This window comes from Pseudopipra pipra, chromosome 16 (assembly GCF_036250125.1).
Source record: "Pseudopipra pipra isolate bDixPip1 chromosome 16, bDixPip1.hap1, whole genome shotgun sequence".
Taxonomy (NCBI): Eukaryota; Metazoa; Chordata; class Aves; order Passeriformes; family Pipridae; genus Pseudopipra; species Pseudopipra pipra.
Genome location: NC_087564.1, coordinates 9,735,666 through 9,759,371, shown reverse-complemented (window position 1 = coordinate 9,759,371; position 23,706 = coordinate 9,735,666). Strand labels below are relative to the sequence as shown.

The 23,706-nt window shown below is 40.3% G+C and overlaps 1 protein-coding gene across 1 annotated transcript in view; it reads right to left on the bottom strand.

Annotated features, from left to right (window-relative positions):
• Window positions 1-23,706, bottom strand: part of LMTK2 (lemur tyrosine kinase 2) — a 42,472-nt gene that overhangs the window by 17,682 nt on the left and 1,084 nt on the right. Inside the window, exons 2-6 of the mRNA XM_064673042.1 lie at window positions 10,269-10,393; window positions 9,305-9,449; window positions 7,468-7,541; window positions 6,843-6,961; window positions 6,074-6,161 (exon numbers count right to left, since the gene is read on the bottom strand). Coding sequence (XP_064529112.1) covers window positions 6,074-6,161; window positions 6,843-6,961; window positions 7,468-7,541; window positions 9,305-9,449; window positions 10,269-10,393 — 551 coding nt within the window. The remainder of the gene's footprint in view (window positions 1-6,073; window positions 6,162-6,842; window positions 6,962-7,467; window positions 7,542-9,304; window positions 9,450-10,268; window positions 10,394-23,706) is intronic.

Sequence of the window (23,706 nt, the reverse complement as noted above, 5' to 3'; positions counted from 1 at the left end):
AACAAAGACACTTTCCATCTTGCCAGAGCAGAGCTCCAAACAACTACAGAAAGAACAGCATTTGTAACACACACGGGTTCCCAGCAGGAGTCCAAACCCAAGGAATACAAGCACTGAACACTCAGCTGAGCTGACTGTAGGTGGCAGCAGGAGCCTGGAGAAACACAAACTCTCCCAAATTGTCATTCATTAAAACAGCAACTGCTTGCTTAGGGCTTGTCCCAGGTGGATTAAGTTCCTAGGATGCCTGAAGTGCACCGAAGAATTACTTTTTAAATTTTAAATGCATTAGTAACAGCAGTGCTGTGCGACATCCCTTATTTAGTAAATTATTCATGCAGGCACTTATTTTTGTAGGAAAACCAACTTTTACTAAATCCAGCACCTTGAAACATACTGGATCTGCGTTCCCATTCTATTCTAATTAAAGTTACGATCAAGTTTAAAAATATAAACCAGGTATTTTTAGTGTTGCTTTAAAAGGACATTGCTTGTACCAAACTGGGGGGAACCAATGGCCATACTCAAGTGTCGAATTGCCCTTCAGAGGGACTGGACAGGCTGAAAAAGGATCCAACAGGAACCTTATGAAACTCCAGAAAGACAAATGCAAACTCCTGCACCTGGGAAGGAAAAAGCCCTTGCAACAACACTGCTTGAGGAGCAGCCACTGGGCAGCAGCTGTGCAGGAAGGGACCTGGGGATCCTGGTGGGCAGCAAGCTCCACATCAACCCTGTGTGTGCCCTGGGAGCAGACTGGGAACAGCCTCCAGAGTTGCACACACAGGACTGGGGCCAGGAGAGCCAGGGAAGGTGTTCTCTCCTGCCCAGCACTTGTCAGACCTCATCAGATCCTGTGTTCAGTACTGGCTGCCCCAAAACAACACAAACTGAGTTCAGTAGAGGAATGAGTTCAGTAGAGGGCCACCAAGACAGTCAGGGCTCAGAGCCAGGAGGAGAGGCCCAGGGAACTGGGCTCACTCAGCCCGGGGAAAGGAAGACCTTGGGAGCACCCAGTAGCAGCTGCCTGGTCCATATGAAGTTATAAAAGACTAAGCCAGGTTCTCCCTGTGGACCATGTATGGAGGATGAGAGACAACAGGCATGAGCTGAAACATGGAAAGTTCACACTCGGTATAAGGAAAGCTCTTTTACACACAAGGACATGAGCAGAAGTGCAGGTTGCCCAGAGAGAAGGTGCAGTTTCCATCCTTGGATGTTTTCAGGATCCAAATGGACAAAACTCTGAGAAATCTAGTCTGACCTCAGGCTGACACTGCTTTGAGCAGGAGGTTGGAGTGGAGAATTATCCTGAATTATCCAAGGATGCCTCCCTGTCTAAAAGCAGGCAGCAGCAACACAGCAATACTATCCCCACACTGAGAGCCACAAAATGGCCCTTTATCGACAGACTTTTTAATGCAGTAAATATCAAAGGTTATATAAATCTGAATAAATGCAGTTCTGCAAAATTCACTGCAGAGACATCTAAATATAAAAAGCTCAATAATCATGCTTGAGGAAGGCTCCACTTTCTCTCCAACTTCCTCTGCCACTCTGCCTTTTCCTTCCTCTCCTGGGACCCCACAAAGAGCTGGAGTTCACCTTTCCTCCCACCCTTCTCAGTTCAGTCAGGATCAGTTCAGCCACTTACTTATTAGGTAAGTCTTAATATGCTTTTTCTCGGTGACAGCCAGAAGCTGGGGCACATTTACATGTGGTACCCTTTGGCAGATTTTTGTTCATGCAAATTCCATATTGGGTTCACAGGAACAGCCAACACGACTGAACATGGCTCTGACATGACTTTTTAACCCAGAAGGCACTGATGATAATGGTTTTAAAAATCTAAAGAGGTTACCAGATTATATCTACTAAACACTTGCTACCATGCTGGAAAACTACCTGCCAAGTCACACAATAGCACCTTATTGTCCCTTTGGAAGTTCTTGGACAACTGAAATCACTGCCCCTGCCTCCCCCTCCACTGCTTTGCAGTGTAAGTAACCCTGCAGTCACCCCATTAAAATGGCTGAAACTGCAGTATGGGATAGAGCACCTTCCTCATCAGAACCTTGCTTAGGCAGATATATGTTTAAGAAATATTAAACAGTGCTGAGAGCAGAGTCTTTGAACTCAGACATAATTTTTGAAGTTGTCATGAATTGACGAGTTCCCCTTTCTTTTTAAACCACACCACCGAAAAATCTATTTGCCTCATATCCATATTGACCATGATTATTAAACAGAGTCATTGAACTCTTTGATGATGAAGTTTTCATTGCAAAGGTTCTGTTTTGATTTGAAGATGTTTTCAAGTGGCAGCAATAAAAAAAAAAAAAGCCCAAATTAAAAAAAGAACCAACTACTGCAAGCTGGCACCTTCCCCTAACAGCAACATCCCTAAAGCAAGCTACAGAGCATTCCAGGCAAATACTGCATCCTGCTGATCTCATCTGCTCAGGGAATTGCAAGACCTGAAGAATTTCTGTAAGAATTTGATAGGCAAATCAGCCTCACAATATACATGCAACTTCCACATTTGAATAACTTTCCTTTTCTCATAAATTATGTCAATCCATTAGAGGATTTGCTGTGCAGACAAAATGCTGGCCTGAGTAATATATTAAAGTTAATAAGGCAGCTACCACTATTTTTAACCTGGCATCATTCTACAATGTTTAACAGTGAACAGTTAACTATTCATAGCAGACTGCACCAACATACTATGCAAACCAATATGGGTAGAGGGGGTGTGAGACCTTTTCAAGCATTTCTTTTTATATTTACTATTTTCTTAACCATTTTAACATAGGCAAAGGAAAATTAGAATTTAAATGCTTAAATCACTTATGTGCAACTGAGCTCTCTTGCTTCTTTCCCAGCTCTGCAAAGCAAGGGACATAGAGCAACTTGGATTACATTAGAAAATAGGTTAAATGGGAGCCAAAGCAGTCATGGCACACACAACCAGCAATCTTGTGTAACAGAAATGTATCAGTAGTTTCTGTGGCCAAGAAAACAAGTCAGCCAGCCTGCCTGACATCCAGCACTGCCACCCTGACAGCTCTGGTTTCTCTGCACTAGTTTCCAGTGCCTCTGACCAAGACCTTTCAATGCCAAGGAGCCTGGGAACTGATAATCCAACAGGACTGCCTGAGCAGCCAAGGCAAGGTCAACTGACCCTAAAAAGGCTACAAGTCCAAGTGAGAGAAGTAGCAAGAGGGGTACATGCTGGGATAGGCTCTGAGTTTGAAGGAGTGAGAATAAAACAACCACTGCACCCTCCAGACCCTGCTGGTCAGCAGAACAGCCACATTTTTCATTACTTTACATGCCAGATTTGCAAAACGAGGTCAACATTGCCCAAAAGGCCTCAAAAGAACTGGTCACCTGAAGATATTTAATTTCCTATCCAACACACTTGAAATACTTGACACTTTTTTTCAGAACCATTGAATTCTTAATCACGTAAGTACAAGGGATGAAACCAAGTTTACTCTTTGTTGTATGTGCAAAGACACCACCAGTAACACAAGGCAAAGGGCTTTGGCACAGCCCTGGACCAGTGGTAGCCAAAGAGGACCAGGTTTGATGTTCCCACTTGAATACACAGTCACCACAGACACTGGAACCTTTAGGTGACCCCTTCAGCTGCCCCTGTGGTCCTTCTGCTGCAGAATCACTCTTGCATGTTTTGGAAGCATCTCCATACACCAGAATTCATCCAATTTAAGGGGGAAAAAAGTACAAAAGGAGCTACCAGCTTTTGAGAACACTTATTACTAAAAGTCTGAAAAATCCAAATAACTGCCATTCCAGCCACAGTGATAAAAAGCCTCCTGACACTCCCCTAAAAAACCTGTACTAGAAAAAGCTGTTTAGTCAACACCTTCTATTCCAAATGGTGCTGTCCTGCTTCCTTCTTCCTGTCTCTTCTCTCCCCTTACTCCAAAATTACCAGCCCCTGTGTATTTCTGTGCACAGTGAAAAAATACTAAGTCTAGGAGATACTCAACTGTACCAACCAAGAACTCCTTAAGTGAATGTTATGTTTAACTCACTATAATATATAATTTTCTAGAAACAAGGTTTAGTTCACTTGGAATAGAAATGAGCACAGACATTTATTTTCCATTCCAAAGAAATTACCTAACTACACTCAAATTTGTAAAACTACCACTTTAACTGTCAAGATTACTGCCCCCAGTTAAAGTGAAAATCTATTTTATCCCCTTAAGTAAAATCCTTTCCAGATTACTCTGCAGGATCATGACAACTTCTGGCATAAATAATCAGGCATCAAACAAGGATATTATTTTCTCCTGTATACCTAAAGTAGGGCAATCTTTAAAAGTTACTCCATCTTTAAAGTTGGTTTAAATTGTGTAACTATTTGAAAACATGGCAGCAATTAAATTTTATTTGGATGTATAGCTGATGGACTCCATAAAATGCAATTCTTTTTCAAGAGTCCTTTTAAAGAAACTCCAATTTGAATAGCAGATTTAAAAACCAGTAAGAAGTATTCTATTTCTACATATTGAAAGACTATAAAAAACTCTTATCTGTTAACCTTAGGCACCAAGTTTTTAATTGTTAGCAGAATTGGAACATTTCACTTTGATCAGTTACTTGAAAAGTTCAGGCATTTCTGCCATTTGAAAAAGAATGATTTTATCAGCACTTCTGTCTCATTAATTTACCACAGATAATATGTTTGAGCAAAAGAGCAGCAATGAAAAAATACAGTTATTTAAGGTCACAGATTAATTGATGTTTCTCAAGAAAACTCAAGTTCATGTTAGCTCATTTAAATTGCTTGAGGCAACAGACACAACTAGAAGCAGATCTGTGCACCTGAACTGAAAGGAAAATTCTGCAGTTGTAAAGCTGATAAAAAGGATTTTGCTAGATTTTATAAATGCAAACTATCTTCTTTCTGAAAAACTTGTTTCTTAATAACATCTGTGCACTTTGGAGTTCAATTCCGCCTCAACATTTCCCAAGGAGCTCTGCTTTAGATGGTATCTACACACCAAACTTTAAAGCAGCTCCTGAGCCAATGTTTAGTCAGACACCTGGACTTTGGGGGTTGTTTTCAGTGATGTGTTATGCTACAATAAAACAATTCAAGTCTTTCCAGACCATGGATCCAAATTTGTCTCTGATGACTCTGAGCACAGTTCAAAGCTTCTGTACATGCACAGCACCCCCCTCCTCCCAGCATTCCTGTCCATTCCAAGGGAATGTAGTGGCTGAGCAAGGCTTTGTGCTCTCCTTCCCATTTCAGTGACCACTGTGGCACTGACAACAGAGCAGAAAGCAGTGAGGACACCCTTCAGTGCGTCCCCAGCTTTTCTTATGGTGCCCAGGAAGCAGAAGGCAGTTGCATGGGGGGTGGGAAGTGAAATAAAAAAATAAGACCATAGGGAAAAAAAGAATACAGTAAGAAAAAGGATCAGGAAGAGAATGAACACAAACTGAAAATTCTAGGTATTGGAATACACATGGCTAATTCCAGAAGTGAGCCCACCATTGCATTTTAGCCCAAAGCTGCACAGCATGGGTAAATTTTGGGCACTCTGGAGGTGGGGGAGAAGGCAGAAGGAGGAAAATTCTTTCTTCAATTTTCCCCAATTAACATCTTCACATAAATAGTAATAAAAGTACATTAAGGTTGCCCAGACAGCAAATATAATTTAGGATGTGATGTTGGCATGTGCATGTGATAGCAGACATTCTCTGCCCTCCCAGCTCCCTCTTGAAGGCAGATTGAAGGAGACCAGTAATTCCTTTATCAAAGAAAAAACAACTATTTTCCTCTTTGGAACATTCCAAAAGCACCTAGAAAGTACATGATTGAAAAGGGTACAAACTAAAAATTATGACTGTGGTGTCTCTAAACAAAAACATCTTCTGAAATTCTGGTTAACCAAAATTCTAGTTAATCAAAATTCTGGTTAATCTGGTTAAGAAACACAAGCATTTCATGAGCAAGGGCAGTAAATGCACCACACACCATTTACATCAGTGGAAAAACAACTGCAGCCTTTTGTATAAGTGCACTTACCAAATCACAGAACTCGAAAACTAGGAGATAAGGAATGGCTTCCACACATTGCCCAATACACTGGAGAACATTTGGATGCTGAAGAATGCTGGAGTGAAAAAATATAGTTAAAGCCAGAAAGATCACAGTATAACCCAACACACTGAAATCCCCACCACAAGTTTCAACACAGAACATGTGAACATTGGAGGGGTGGCATGAACAGAGGGTGCAAGTACCCAAAGCCACGGGTTCCACCTGCACCTTTGCATCTCCTTGTGCTGCAGCATCACTGAGAGCAGCCCAAACTCAGAGCATCTCAGAAGCACAGAAGCCAGCACTGCCACATGAAAGTCACTCATCCTTGTACCAAAAATAAAAGCATGCAACTGGTTCAGGAACTACACCAAGGTGCAGATCTGGCTAAAGGCCAACCCTTTTCTTAGCCAGGTTAGTTCCCAGCCAGATCAGTTACTTTTTCTAAATTGCTTCCAAACCACTTGTGGCACGAAATTTCTTCTGACAACTGCCAACAACCCAAGCCTAAATGCAAATATACCAGGATATAAGAAAGCATTAAGAATAGAAGCCCTCCATGACCACTCACTTGCAGCACATTCAGGCAAGGGAATCTAGTGACCACAACTTCTGCTCACTGTGCATTGACTGTATCACTTTCTAAAGACAAGGATTTCGGTTCTATGGGAGGGCAAGTGGGGACACCAACACTGAACAAAGGCAATGTCCATGATCCATCTGCAGCAGTAGGAAGCTGTGAAACATTACTTACTAATATGGTTCTCCATTTCTTAAAAACTGTTCTTGCTCCTTGAGACCTGCGCTTGCCTTCAACTCCTTCACTATTACCCTTGCTACACTGGTGCCTGTGTAGATCTCTCCAAGGAGAACCTGAAAAAGAGATACCATTGTGTCTTTAATCAGAGGGGAAAAAGCACTCAGAGTCTTCCTACAAGAACTAAAAATATGATGTAAAAAAGATTTGCTGGCTTTTTTCTTTTTGCAAAGGCAAGCAAAGCTCTGATAATTAAACACCTATAATTAATAAATCTTGACAACTGAGCTATATGTCAACTTTCAGAAAACATGTTTTCTAGGGAAGACCACTTATTTACTTAAAATATTTTCCTAGAAAGACTTGGAATAATAAGAATGTATTAATTCAAATCCATGGAAGTGAAATGTCTGCCTAGTAGCTCTAGTGAGAATCAACATGTAAATTTAAGAAGCACTGATTAGTGTTGTGATTACAGCTAAAAAGTGAATGCAAGGAAATATCTCATTTCAACTTCAGGGGTTTTTATGCTATTACTTTTTTTTCTTGAATACCATTTTGAAGTGAATAGTCAGCTAAGAGTAAGACTCAGTCTGTGCAATATTAAAAGATAACTCCTCACCTTTCCAAACCAGCCATTTCCAATTTCCTGGATGTAGTTTAGACTCTGACGTGCAACTTGAGACTTTGATCCATCTGTCACACAACGAAACAAACGTAACACGTATCAAAGCACCCACATGGCCAAAGTGATCCCCTGCTGAGGGAAGAATGCAACCCCCACAGGATCTATTCCCAATTAGCTGTACACATTCAGCCCAAGCACCAAGCCCATGTCAGACATATATAAAGTAGTGGTAATGCTGTGAAAACAGCACTCAAGTGAAACTGTTCTCAAGCCCAGGTTCTAAACTGTACTAGAAAAAAACAATCCTAGAAAACAACAGTGATTGTCCTCATGAAATGTGAACTTTGAATTTTTTAACACGTTCAGTAAGAAAGCAAAAAGGCTAAAGTTCTACCTCCAGTATAAATGTGTATCATAGCCTGGAGCTGGGCAGAGCAAAAAACCTGCTTACACAAGTTTCCCATGTAAATAAAACAGAAAACCCAAGATAAAACTCATTGTACATCTTAACATTTATAGCTAAATAGAGTTACCATTTTAAGAGAAAAGGTGCAACTGCTTTATTCTTCAGCCCAACTGCCCTACCTGTAGCTGCCATCTGGAAGGAGGACATTTTTCAGCTAAAAATACTTCACGTAAAGAGCCCAGAGGGGGAAAAGACAGAAAAGAAGCCCCAGATTTTGGCAGAGGATGGGCAGCAACAATGGCAGACCCCACACTACAGGAGAGTTTCAGCAGTGTTCACCCCTCTGCTGCCCAACTGGTTAGGAACACTCCTCAGATGCTAACAAAAACTCACCACTACTTGTCTGAGAATTCTAGCCCTCAATTTCATTTCCATTAACCACCTTTACAGCAGTATTATTTTACTGGAATATTTTATACCCCATCAATGTGCTTCTAAGCACAGAGAAGGCCACAGCAGTACAAGCACATTTTTACCCATGAACCTTATTCAGGCACACTGCCTTACTTTCTGGCAAAACACTTGTAGTGACAGCATCATTTTAACAATTATGGCAACATAGAAGAGCTGACATGAAATTCTTCACAGATAATTTTTCCCAGCTCTTTAAAACACTGAGAAGTACCATGTCATTTGTATTAAGGCACACTGACAGCTCCTTGAAACTGGTACAGAAATTTTACTAGAAGCTTCCCTGAACATCTAGTGATCAAGCAACAAAAGCAAGATGTAAAATTATGTGTCATAGCATAATATGAGAACAACCATTTTGGGCTAAACTGTGCCTATAATACTCTAAGATCCTTAAGTTTCCTTCCACAGAAATTGTATTGTAAAGAACACATTTCAAAAACCCTTCCACACAGGAAAATGAAACCTAATGCTCTATCTTACCAAGATCACATTTACAGCACAAATAGTCTACAGTGACATTCAGAAAGTGATGCAGCTGAACAGCAGCACTGCTGGCAACTGAGGGATTCACTTTTGTTTCCATTTAAGGGTAGTGACTAAAACCCAACCACAACTTAGCCCCAAAGAAAACCACTAAAGAGCAGAAGTCACTGATGTCCCAGGGTACTTTAAACCCTTCAGGTACATAGAAATATAATGACAGTGATCTGCAGAGGGTTTTGAAAGGGAGTTTCATTCTCTTACACCAGCTTACATGGCACCCTGCCCCAGGTTAATATCTTAGAAGCAGTATTTAACATTTAACTATACCCTACAAAATGTATTGGCTCAGTTTATGTAAGTTTGTAACAAACTATTTGTTACAGTAAAGTCAAACATAATCAGCCACGCTCCAGTTTTTGACACCAAAAATGCCTACTTTTGTTTTTGCATCAAAACCCAGTATTTTACCTGTACGAGACGGAAACTGGGAGGGAGTCGGTAAAGCAATATTGGGCACTGAAAGAGTAAACACTTCAGCTGGAGACTGAACAGATGGAGTATCTTCTGCTGGAGGTGTAAAATCTATTTCATCATCAAAGTTATCTTCAAATTCCTAAACAAAAAAGTCTTAGTAAACAAGCTGATCTTTGTCTTAAAATTAGCACAAATACATTGCTTTCAGTTCCAATGAGCAATGCTAAGGAGGCTTCGCTGTTTTCCAAGGACAGGGACAGACTTAGTTTTCTATTCCTTATCTTCCAATTATTGCTGATTTAAAGAGATCAAAGTATCACATACTGTTTTTAACACAAAGGAGTTTTAAGGGGTTCTTCCTTGGTTGGGTTTTTGTGGGTTTGGTGGTTTGTTTTTTGCTTTGTTTTGTTGTTACTTTAAATGCTAACCCTGGCTCTGAATGAATTACCATGAACTGCTGAAGCCAAATATTCTCCATTTAAACATGAGAGCAAAACTCAATTTTATGAACACTGATAACTGATGTTCCAGAAGTAACTATTCTCAAATGATAACAATTTCTCAAGATGCACTGGGTCTGCATCTTCAGTACTCTTATTCAACAGGAGTGTCTTAAACCCTGACAGCAGACTAAGAAAAACAAAAGAAAGCACAGAAAAACAACAAAAAGGTTCTTCACAGCAAAATTGTCTCAAGGGTATAATCTTTCCTTCTGATCCTGATGTTTAGTTATGATTTTGAAAAGGTATTAAAGACCCTTATGCAGCAGGGACCAATTAGTTACAATAAATGGTTGCATCAAGACTTCACAGCCCATAGGAACAGTCACTGGCTATTTCAGAACAGACACTCAAGTATCAATAACTGCAGGGTATTAGCACAAATATCCAAGTATCCTGGATATGAGGATATAGCTAAGAATGCCCCTTGTACACACATTGGTTTCTTCAGTGCTTACCTTGAAATCTATCTCAGGGTCTTTGCAGCAGGAGACACAGTTTGCCAGCAGGATGACCAGGACGACCAGGGTACACAGAGACACGATCACAAAGGTGGAGGGAACTTCAGCTGCAGCTCCTTCTCCTAGAAATAACCAGGGATGCAGGATTATAGAAACATGTTTAGCATTTTAAGAAGTTCCTTCAAAATCTATTATCCACCTGCATTTATTTAAGAGATGGGAGTGTGAACATTTCACTCTGTGGATGTGATCAAACGTAAGGAGACTGAACAGAAAGGACAAATATATCTGTGCCCTCCCACCTGCCTGCACTGGACTTACCTGGTCCCACCTAAGAGGCCCCAGCCAACATGATTTACTGAAGCTGGTGAGGAACAGCAACAGTCACAAGCCTTGGGATGTTGTTAAAAATCAATAAATTAATATGGAAACCCAATCACAGATATTAGAGATCTGGTCTTTTTGAAGACACCTCCCATGAGCTAAAACCCTTGACCTAAGAGAACAGGCAGCCAGAGGAAATCCTCATTTCAACTGTGCACAAATTCCAAATATATAAGGCAGTCCTCTCTCTTTCAATAAGTGCATTTGTGACAGTCTCCCAGACACACAAGCTGCTGTCACAAGTGCAATGGAGTTGCATATTTCCTGTGAGTCACCAGGTGATTTGTCTCCATTTCAAGCATTTTAGACTCCTAACCAGTTTGCAAACACACTTCCAAATAATTTTCCAAAATTTATACATAAACATTCTACAACACATTTTCCATGACAAGTCAGGTTATTACTCACACAGGATCAAAAGCCTCAAATGGCATTTTATAAAAATCTTAAATTAAACCCATTTTCATCCCTGTTTTCATCCTCAGTAGAGAACAAAGACATGTGCTCTGGTCTCCTAGGGAACTACATCTTGAGAGGTTGTTGTTTTCTTTTCAACCTATGGGGACTGGAAGAGCAGTTGGACCAAACCTGATATTTAGATATTACATCAGTGGTAAACTTTAACAATGTCAGGTGAATTGGACTAACTGGATTTTATGAGAACATCTGAGTATCAATAGGGATGTCTGCCAATAGAATACAGTGTGAATGAAGCCTTGAAAATAAGAAAACCAGAAGCTGATCATTAGTTAAAGGACACACAAACTTGTTCAGCTACCTCTTAAACCTTCAAAAAACTACAGAAATTAAGAGATTTCCAGAAAAAGCTACAGCTTTTCATCTGTTCCACAGAACACTTCCAGAATATTTACTTATTTTAATTATATGTAAAGAGCAAATTGACATAACCAAAACCCTGCTTTAAAGCATGTTAGTCTACTTTCAGATCACACATTTCCTGAAGAATTAGGAATATTATCTATACAACAAATAAAAGTTAACCGAAAAGGAAGGTTTTCAAACAAGTGATTCTGTTTCCAGTTTCCACAACAGCTCTGGCATTCACACCTCGTTAGAGAACATGAACGCTCCATTTGCAGATATTGAGCATTGTTCAAGCTCGGATCAACCACAATGTGAAGCCACTTTAGTCATAATTCTGAAGAGAACAAAAAAATCCCTCTCAATAGAACAATTTATATTAATTTTAATTAAGTCTTCTACATAACACTCTGGTATTTTTCCATTCCTAAGCATCAACAAGAAAAAAGGGGAAGGCAACAGCTGATTTATGTTTACTCCCTCCAGATGTTTGTTGACCTGCCTAAGGAGACTGAAAATTACCTGAACCACAAATACAAGCATTTTGTGCAGTCATTAGCTAATTACTGTAACGAACACACACACAGCTGTAGATAAATTTAAGAGATTCCTTTGAACTTCTAATTGAAACCAAGTAATAAAAGGCAGCTTTACTACTAAAAAAAGGTAAATATTTGTGTTACCAGGTATTACAAATTAAAATGATTATTTTAAAGTCATTTTTTCCAAGCCCATCCCACTCAATTTCCAAACAACTTCCTCACCTTCACCACCAACTTCACTGAAATGAGAAGTGAACTCACCACAGACCATCCACTGAACAGATGCAGATTCTCCCTAACAAACACCCAGATCACATCACCACAATCACAACAGACATTCCCTTTCCAGTAGAAGGCCAAGACTCCTGAAGCCCCTCGAATGTTTTTGGGAAAGTTTGCCAAGCAAACCCCTACACAATGAGCACGTTCCATCGTTCCCAGAAAGCATTAGGGCTGCTTGAAGACTTCACTTCACACCAGGTCCTTCAGAGGGGGTATAAAGCACCACAAGTCATGTGGATAAAACACTATTAAACTTTATTTTGGGTTTCTGGTGCACTACAAGGTCTCCTTTTTGATGCCCACATGGCTAACACGAACTACAGTGTCTTCCTGTGCCCCACAGCAGCTGAGCATTGTCACCTCTCACCAGCACCTTCTGCTCCAAACATCACGAGCTCCTGGGGCCTTTTGGACCAGCCTCTCTCCAGAGCTTGGAGCAGCTCTCCCAAATTTGCTTTACTGCCTTCAATCTTCCTGTTTCTTTTCAAGCCCTGACAGGGGTTTGTGCACCCACCAGTCCCTCTCTGTAAGCACATCTGCTCTGGTAACACGCTGTTGTTTCTCCCACACAGCCCCCACCCTGCCCTTGCACCCTCACAGCTACAGCAGCACAACCACAAGAAATATTTCTAGTTCCACAAACCTTGTCCTGCTCATTCCAACTTGGGATCCCACTTTGAACCCCCCCAGCAGTTCCAAGTTATCACAGCAAATCCAACCAGGAGGATTCAAGCTCCTGGTGGCCTTATGCCAGTTTTGTGGTTTATTTAACTCAAAGTGAGATACAACGAGCACTAACAACCATTTATTGTAAATGTTAGATACACTACACGTGTTTTCAGCTACTTTATGTTAAAAAGACAACATTTTTGCTGGAATTCCTTCTGTAAAGAAAACTGCACATTTATCAAGCCTACAATCTAAGTGTTTATGCAAGTTACACCATTCCCCATAAGGTAACCACCTCTTTTTCAGTGTCTTGGAAGGAATACAGAAAAGAAAAATATTGCTGCTATTCATTATGTTACTTCCTAACCTTAAAAACCTTTTATAATTCCCAAGAAAAGAAACTGTGAATTAGCAGTAAGTAATTGGAGAAAGTAATGCATTTTATTAACAAAACCAAAGATCACCTTTGAAAAGGCAGCTAACCATAAATGGTCTGTTAAGAAGATGGAAGTCATCTCAACTTTCAAAAGCACAAGGCAATTTTCACATACAAAGTTATAAAAAGATGCTTTAATACAAGAAAAATGCCAATTATCATGGGCAAGTTTCTGCAACAGCGACAGAACAACATTTCAGATGACTCACACAAGTAAGAGCTACTGACTAAGAATTACAGAATCCATCTCTGTTTGGATAAACTTTGAAGTTTCTTACATAGTAATTAATAAGGCATATTTTTGATTTGCAGGGGTTTTTTAAAATGAATGTAGAATTAAGTATAAAATTATGGCAACCTGTAACTGGGCTAAAATTTATTATCAGTGAAGCTATTTTAATAGCTTACATGAATACATATTCAGTGATGGGAGCCACTGATTAAGTATTGGAGCTGGTGCTTGACAAAGTGCTGAAAAATCTGCTGCAGTAGAACCTCTTTTGCATTTTTCAACTATTTCCATCCAATGATTAATTCACTGGAGGTTAATAAAATGACTCAGAATTGAAAAGGTAAGAGATGTTTAACACAACATTTTATTTGTAAATTGTGGAAGTATGAAGGAATAACAGCTATTTATTATAAGATCCTGACTGAAAAAAGCAACCAGCAAGAAATTCAATCTAATAAATGCAGAGGACCATTTTATACAGTCATCACAGAAGAGTTTGCTTTAATTAAAAAACTCTTAAAAAACACTGTAAATTTAATTAATTTTAATACAAAGGTAGATAATATCCAATAAACATCAATCACATTTTCATAATTAATGCAGAACTTGACACAATATAATAAATTCTAAAAGCAGAGAAGATAATAGGTTTACTCTGCATATCAGTTTAAAACCCAGCCATATTTACTATAACCTTATTCAGTAACAACCTACAGCATCTTAATGTCTATCCACAAGTCAGAATCTCTTCTTTAGGAAAGGAACTGCCAAACAGATTTAAAAAAATACTCTCTGTAAAATGCCAACAGTAAAAGGCTTCCTGTCAGCTAATACAAACTCCTTTGCTTTGGGATATCCAAAGCACTTAAGGCGAGGAAGAGGCCTGGATTATATCAGCACTCCATGAAAACAAGCAGGAGCTGGAGTGCACCTGCGTCACTCGGTGTTACTGCAAGGTTAACACAACATGATGCTTTACACAGCTCTGGGCTAGCAAATGTCCCAGCCCAAAATGGCACCTACATGGTCCTAAATTATCAACACAGAAAACAAGGTATTCTTTCAAAGCTTCACAGTATTAAAGAGTGATTCTATGCTGTTATTTATCCACTTCTAAAAGTACACGGGATCATAACCGACCCAAAGCCCTGGCTGAGGCAGGTATTCAATGACCAGGATTGAAGCAGATTGTCATTTCATAACCAGTTCTACACTCAGGTCTAAATTTGAGCCCAGCACATGTGAAGGCAAACCCTGTACACAGGCAGTGAGCACCCTCACTGACAAAACAATGGTGAGCTGTGCTGGCATTCCCAGGACCGAGTACAGACCTGAAACACACTCCTCAGGATGGATCTCAACCTTTCAAGGGGTGGTAAATGTTATTTTCATACAAAGCATATTTCACAGCAACTTCTATAGGCCAGGATTCCCTACACCTTTCTAAGTTTCTCTCAAGCCTCCTTTCTTTGTAAGACAATTCGCCGACTACCAAGTGCAACAACTAAGCCAACAAATTCTTTTCTTGCTACAACTGGTTTCCTTCTCTATCCAGTTTCCCAGTCTGCCCACAATACTCTCACATGTCCTGCACCTGTGGCATCCTTTGCTATCACTAATGAGGAGCAAGGAGCAGGCCAACCAGCCAAGTGTCCCACCCATGTTCACCTGCCAACCAACAGCCCCCACGCAGGACGACACCGGATGAGGTGGAAGTGCCTGTCCGGGAGGGACCCCGGGCTCGCCTTCCTTCTACCACCACGTTATAAAAGGCCATGATGCTTCAACTCTTCACTCTCTCAAATTTGGTTCAATCTGACTAATCATATTATTAAGGTCTCAACCTTCAGGAAACTCTGCTAAAAAATGCATGACACCACCCAGCTCTAAGCTTGGGGAAAAAGTAAATGTACATGACAGACAATCCAGAGTACATAACAAAAGCCATTACTGAGTGCACTAATAAAAGATTTTCACTACTGTGATAAAGGCAGTGCAAGGCCCAGATAAATTAAACGTTATTAGGGCAGAGTGAACTTCAAGGGAGCATCTGATTTGAAGCTTTCAGCACAGTAGTTGCTAGGCAACAACAGTCCCATCGCATAAGCAAGAGCAGCTTTCCTTTTCAGAGTAGCTCCATAACTGGCACTAATAGCTACAACTATTTCCAGCACAAATCCAGCATGACAGCACTCACTTAAACTGTCTCTTGGACACACTCAAATTATATGATCATGAACTAAGATGCTACTTCATGACACCAAGTCATAACAGAGCAGTCTTTAAAATACTAATGAATGACAAAATCTAATTTTGCTCCACAGCTACATCCACGGTAACTTTCATGAACATGGTCAGTTTATTTATTCTATATTAAAATAACCAGATTTAAAAGTGCAATATCACCCTAATTTATAGTGGGTTTGATAAACATGATTTTAAAAGCTACCCCAACTTTCCTAAATAATGTTGTCATTCTCTTCTATGCCAGCAATTAAGTGGGAAAGTGTTATCAACTCCTACCCAGTTCTTCACAAGTCAGATTCAGATCATTATCTTTCCCTCATAAAGAGTTTCTCCTGCATTTATTTACTCCCTGAAATCTTCAGATGTTTGCTACTAATAAGCACAAAACCAGTACAGACACAAGCAGGCCTATAAATTCCAATGGCCTGCAGGTAACAGGTAGAACACTAAACCAACAGCCTGTTCACAACAATTTTAGACACATCACTTGTGTAATGCCCGATTTGCATGACAAGGTAAAGCACAACAGACATTGCAACTCCTCCATTTCACAACAAAAAAAACCCCCAAACTCAAAAGCACATTCCATTCATTGCTGCATTCCTGCAATCTCATTTTTTCCCTGCTATGCTCCATTTAACAACTGAGCCAAAAAACAGCATCATTTTTGAAATTAAGTTTCAGCAGAAATGTGTGCAGTACCATCATTTAGTTGTGAAATGCTGTACTACAACAGGCTTTAAAATACTACATTAGAAGGGCATTCAAATCATCAACCTTCGACTAAGATACAACACAAGCAAACAAGAATTTAACACGAGTTTTGAAGGAGTTATTTGCACTTCAGACATTCTTTTGAAAATAAAATGAAGGGAACTTTAGTATGAGAGAGACACTCCAAATTCCAATCAGCCCTTTGCTTTGAATGACCATTACCAGTCCTAAAAGAAGAAACATTCCCAAGATCTCCAATGACTTTCATTGACTTGATGTCCTCAACACAATGGCAGCACCTTAAGGAAATCTAAAGCCTTTTCCAAATGCCCAAAGTATTTCAAGCAGAGACTGGAAATGTTCCTTCATCGAGCAAATCCCTAACAACAGACACATGACACTCCTTAAGGAACTTTTAGGTTTCGCAGTTTACACCTGAATTTTTCAGCTTTCAGATTTTTAGTACTTGTGCCATTCAAATAAAGCACAAATGTTCACTATTTTAAAGCAATAACCTGGAACAAACAATTGAAAGTGTTATTAATTGAAAAGTTATTTCAAAAGTCTATCCTTATGTGACATTATTCCTACCCTTATATTGGATAATGCAAAGTCTGCACAACTAACAGAAGTAACCTTCAGTATTACATATCTTTATGCAAAAGCACTTTATCACCTGATTTTATTTTCCCTTCTATGGAATACCCTAATTCCTAGATATAGTCTCAAGAAAAAAACCTCTTAAGGACTTAAAACTACAGTTGTCCAAGTTACTTGTGCACAATTGTACTTACCCTTGCTGAAAACAAGCAGCAATAAAACTCTTTCCTGCCTAAATCTGAATTGTGTCACATGGCCCAAATCAAAGTCCCACACTTCAAAAGATGTAAGTAAGATGACTTTCCAGCAGCAGTGTGGGGAAAAAAATAATCAAAAGTCACATCCAAGTTAGTGTGTTCCCATGTTCTTCTAGACAGAAATTAAACCGTTTCATGCCTCTACTCAACTTTTCCATTACAATCCCTGCCTTACTCCAGAACTCCACCGAGTCCCCAGCGGGGCAGGTGGGTGGGATGAAAGGCCAATGCATGTGCACAGACAATTCTTCTGAAAAACCAACAGCTCTTCTTTACAACAGTTATTTCATCATCACAAGTGAAGCTAATGAAGACAGCAAAGGGGCCATTTCATAGTCTTTCCCCATGAAATGATAAAAAAAAAATCCTCTGACACATCCCTCCAACGCACCTTGAGTTCTGGATATAGCTCTGCAGTGACAAAAGCCAGCTTCACAGTTAAATTTGTTTTGTGGATATGTGACCCTGAAATAACTACTGTCCTGTGCAATAAATTACAGTATTTTAAAGAAGAAATCTTAGCTACTTCATATCACAATTGGACATGTAACTCTGTCAACAATTCTTGGCTAATTATCTCAGTCCTCCCTTTGTCCTTAGAAAGAACAGAAGTCTATCCTGCAATCTAAGCCAACACTTTTTCAAACTGTTTTATCCCATGCTCCCCCTAAAAGCTTTTACAGTGAGCTTTCAAGGAGTTTCTACAGCTGCTTAAATCCACTCTGTTCACAGGGGTGACAACAGCAGCCAGGGCAGTGCTGGCCCCTCCTGCAGCACAGCAGCTCAGAACAACATCACTCTGATCCTCGGGTTTGCTGAACACTTGTCCTGGCCTCAGGGTTGGCTGAACAGTCAGGAACCAGTAAAACTGTGAGCTGGGGTAAGTTTTACATTACTGACCTTATTCTATTATCCTCCAAGTCTTCCCAGTAATGTCAGAGAATTACTCACACAACAGCACTGTTCAATTTTAATAAGGACTAAATATAGGCTGGTACTTCAAGTGTTTACAGAGCGAGATCTGTTTGAAGTTTCAGTGTTAGAATCTCATGTTTGCACAAAGGCATCTTAAGACAAGGTAAAAAATACCCATGTTAAATAATTATGTGCCTTATGCCTTCATGGCAGTGTTTCTGGACAATCTGGGTAGCATTATTATCTTGCAAACCCATCACTGATTTGTGTGTGTATATATATATATATATATGCACACACAAAATTCTGCTGAGCATACTTTATTCTACACTGCTAGATGTTGGTTTTGCAATTATTTTCTGCTCAAGTACAGTATTTTTTCATCTGCTGTACCATTTCTCCAACAGTAAAGCACAGGAGTTGTAGATTTTTTTTATTTCCACACAGGGTAGACCACAATAATTTGAGGCAGCATGAGAAGATCACACATCGTGGTATCTCAAACCACCAGAAAGAGATACTGGTGTTTGGGTTTCCATGCTGCAGCTAATTCTTTCTCCTACCATCTGACATCAATACAACCTATTAAGATAGACTGCTTTTGAAGAGATTAATTTCAGTTCACATGAAAGGAATACGTACATGCAACTTTCATGTGATGGGATTTTCTGGAATCTTTATTTTGCAGCAGATCACTTTCCAACTCTAATGTACAGCTGGGTTAAGAAATGCAGGAAAGAAATAAAGGAGCACCATTTTGCTGAAAGAGCTTATTTGAATCCATTTCTTATCCCTATTCATAGCTAAAGGATCCCTTGGAAGAACAGACCATAGAGTGAATGAGTGATTTTGGAGAACTGGATCTGGTCTATAGGCTGGAAGCTTAAAAGTCACTCAAAAATCTACTGCTAACATTTTCTACACCTCTTTCATACCAAAGAAGTCTTGATGCAACCATAGTCCCAAAAGAGTCGTCATTGTTTAGTCACTACAGTGATGTTTTCTTACCACCAAGGAGGCTTTTGTGACTGTAGCCCTGTTGGACAAGGTGTTACTTTGTACCAGCATTTCAGACTGAAAATCCCTCAAAGACAATTCACTTACACAACGAGCTTCACACCATCCCCTTGCCTGAGCTATATGTGGTCCAACACCCTGCTGTGGGCTGTGCCTAAAGCACACGGGCAGGCTGATGGGCCATCCTGACACACTTGGTACAGCTCTGATTAGACAAGTCCGCAAAATGTTTCCAATATCTAAATGTTGCTCAAGACCTTTCATAACTGCATTACAAAGAAAACAAAGAGCTCAGAGAGAGCAAGAAAAGCATTGAAGACATTGCAAATTGTATCCAGATCTGTATCAAACTCCAGTACGAGATGCACAGACCAAACAGAATGGCAGACCCAAAATAAATTCTAAGGAAGACTCCAGTACTCCCTGTGCTGCCCTTCTGCTGCAGAACTGCTGCCTTGGGACTGAAACAGGACTGTGATTTTCACAGCTCTGGTATTACACTGACTGAGGGTCCCTTTATCCTGCATGGGGATGGGGACTGAAACCAGACCACAGCAAATGTCCAGAAAATCACTCCCAATCAAATCTGCCTGTCCAGAATGCTGGATCTCACTATGTAACACAAACTTTTTTTTTTTATACAGGGCCCAACCAGCACCTGCTAATGGGCCTTTTCAAACCAATGCCCAGCACCTGATGCTGTGACAACAAACCTTTAGACCGGACCTGATCAGCACTATCTTAACGTGCTGCAATGGTATCTGAGGAATTATTAAATACACCCAAGCATTCAAGACAGGAGAAATAACTTCAGAAAGTGACCTCCTCCTTTGAGCACTGCTTTAGCTGGAGTTGTAGCAAAGTCCAGACACTTTACAGCCACAGGCAGAGAGAGCAAACCAAGCCTGTGAACAAAGCCTTGTGTGAACATCCCTACAGGGCTAAGTCAGGGTTGGCTTCTTACCTCAAACTCACAGATAGAAACAAAAGATAAAAGACAACTTCCCAGCTCTGGCTCTACAATTAGGAGGTGCCTGGGACACAAGCTAGGAAAAGAAATATAGGGAGAAGCAAACGAGTCCAGTGCTTGAAAGGGGGAGGAAGGACAGACCATTTCCAGGAAAGACACAGACCACAATTAAAACCCCCATTTTCCTTGCAAAGATATTTCTTAACTTCAAGTGATCAAGTCACTGACTTGCATACACTCAGAAAATTGCTTTTCTTGTTATGTGCAAGCGTCACAGACATTCTACACTGTCCCAAACCACAGGCCACAACTGCAATTTGGCCCCAGTCTGACAGAATGCCAAGTGAAGCATCAAGCCAAAGCAAATCAAAAGCAACAATTTTCCCAGGAGTATTGATGTGCCACAGAACTCATCTTAACAAATAATAATAAAAAAATAAGTGGCTTAATCTCAAAGTGTGAACAGTGACCAGCTGACTACACTAGATACAGCTGCATGAACATCTAGATACTTCAGTTTGAAGTCTCTGCATGCTACACACCACTTACCAAGCATCTTTTCCTGGACTGGACACAACCAAGTCTATCAGCAGGGACTCCCTGCTATGACATCCAGCTGGGCCCTTGAGTCCCAAACCTGAGGTTCTCCAGAAGAAATCATGTCAGCACCAAGTCCAGCTGAACAGAAACTGTAATTCATCACTACTTTGAAGCTGAACACACCTGTCAGAAATGCTGCCACCTATTCAAGTTTTACAGGATAATAAAAGTATTTCTGAGTCCTTGCTACTTTGTATTTGCAAAGAGCTTCACAGAGCACAGAGATGATGAAAACACTTTGGCTGATATTACACACACTCCGTTGATGCTCAGCTTTCTTGGAGAGGCAGCTGAATTAAGGTCAAGTATGGAAATCCAAGTCAGAAGAACTGAGAGCCTGAATGTAAATGTAAAGCTTTAGCACAGCAAAGCAGCCCTGGCAGTTAGTGATGCACTATATGCTTCTAAATCCTGCTGCAGAAGAGCAGTGCCCCAATGCCCTCACCTCAGCCACACAGCAGGAGCAGTGGAAGTCACCTGAGCCTGATGCATTCGGGTCAAGTCACCAACACTCCTCAGGCTCAGGACAACTCTGGCACTTCAGTCTACAAACACCTTCCCAGCACACCTGCCCCAGCTCTCACCCCCAGTATAAAGTGAAACCTTAAATTCAGAACTATCACAGTACGCATCAGTATCCTTTTCCACTCACAGAATAAATTAAATCTAAGTTGGTCAAAGTATTTTCAGCCAGATGCATCTTCGACATCTTGGGTTCGTATTTCCTGCAATAACTGCTAGGAACCCTACAAAGTTAAAGCCTGATTTCCTTTAACTCCTCTCCTTGTTGTTAGATAAAAAAACATGCTAATTAGTTTAGAACTGTAATATCAAAAAAGGAAGAGGAATATAGAACACATCATCAGTGCATGCCTTCATCTGCAAGCACCACAAAGCCACACTTGAACAGAGCAGCATCATTCATCCTGATCAAGGCCCTGGGAACCCGACAGTTCCCCAGCCTGGCAAACTTCCACAGCACTTCCACAAATTGGAGCATTTTTGCACAAGGAATCCAATCACTTCTGGCATTCCAGCTTCCTCCCCAGAAGAGGAGTTATATTCCACAAAATATTCTGCAAAGTTCAGTACAACTTCAGGCACCTCCCTCCTTTTTCTGCAGATTCCATCTTTCCTAAAACAAGCTCAGGGCAACACACATAAAAAATGTTTCTCCATTGTCAAAGAAGCAACCATTCTTGTTAGGTGAAGAGCTGTGGGATCCTGAAATAATTCTGAAACTAGTCATTTTATGAAAAGGCCATTAAATTCTTCCCAAGTTTACAACTCCTATGGATCAGAGCAAGTGTTCCAGCCAACTGCAGGAACGGCCAAGGCCCAGAATGGAGCCCAGCACAGCCAGTCCCAACACAGGGAATCAAAGCAACCTGGCATGGGACAGGAGAGGGACATTCACAACGTGGCTGGATTGGTTTTAAACACAACTCATGACTCAACCCTGCAGAACAAAGTCACAGGTTTGCCTTCAGACAGGCTGTAAAATTTGCCTGGAATGACAGAGAAGGTTCAAGACAAAAGTCTCGTTGTCATCCACTGGGAAGCTACTCCAAGGCAGGAGGGAAAACCAAAGTCCTTGTAGCTTTCCAGCTGGTTCCTGCTGCTGATACAGGGAATGATGCAGGACACATTGCAGACTAAGAATCTGCTGCATGCAAACCACCTGCAACATTATTTCATTCAGGAGCAAGTCTTCCCAGCAAAAATGATGCCAGTGAAACCAGAAAAGGTTCCCACTGAGGCCTTAAACTCTCAATACTCAAGATCCATCAATAAAGGAATCCAAATACATTGTTTCTGACTATATAGGCAAAGATACAATGTATGGCTAAAGCAACAGTTTCATTTCCTAGAGTTCCCCAAGTTTTCCATGACAGGATTTGGACAGTTTGCTAAACTTCAGATAACATCCCATATGTACCTATTTGGGCCTAAATATAACCAAAACCAGCTTATAAAATTCATTCCTGTTCTATGAGTCCAACATTATAACATCATAAACATTACTCTTGGCAGTGCTGCAGTTAGCACACCTGATTCAGCCTTTTAAAAAATACAGATTTAAAAAAAAAAAAAACAAACACAAACCACTCAAATACTATGTCCTGCATTTTGTTCAATCAGCTTTTCATTCTGAGAATAAAGTGTTTTATCAGTGTCATGGAAGTTATGCTGTGATCTCCCACCTTTGTAAGGTGCATACACAGTCCTCATAGCAAAGAGGAAATTGTATTAAAAAAAAATAAAATAAAGAGAACACTTTGACATCTACCTTTAAACAGAAAAATTAATTGCATTTCAGGAAAAGTAAGACCCAGAAAAGGCAGAAAAGTCCTCCACACAGAACTGATTCTGCTGTCTTACCTCCCAGCTCGATGACAAGTTGATATTATTTGGACAAACCTCAAGCATTTCATAAATGAAACAGCCTATAATTCAGTCTCAAAGGAAATACAGATTTCAGGGACAGTTTTCTCTTTTTCAGAAGTTTCCTTTCATAGAAAGTAAAATAGACCTCAAAGAAGGCTGAGTGACCTATGAACAATTCAGAAATGTTCTGAGAATTAAAAATATAAGAAAGAGGCAGAGGTCCAAAAATAAAGGAAGTATGGGTTCCACTCCCAGTTTTGATACTTTCTATGGAATAGCAGCCAAATTACCTAATCACTGTGCTTCATATCTCTCTCCCCACTGCTGCTCCTCCTCCCTGAACATCTTGTGTATTCCAGC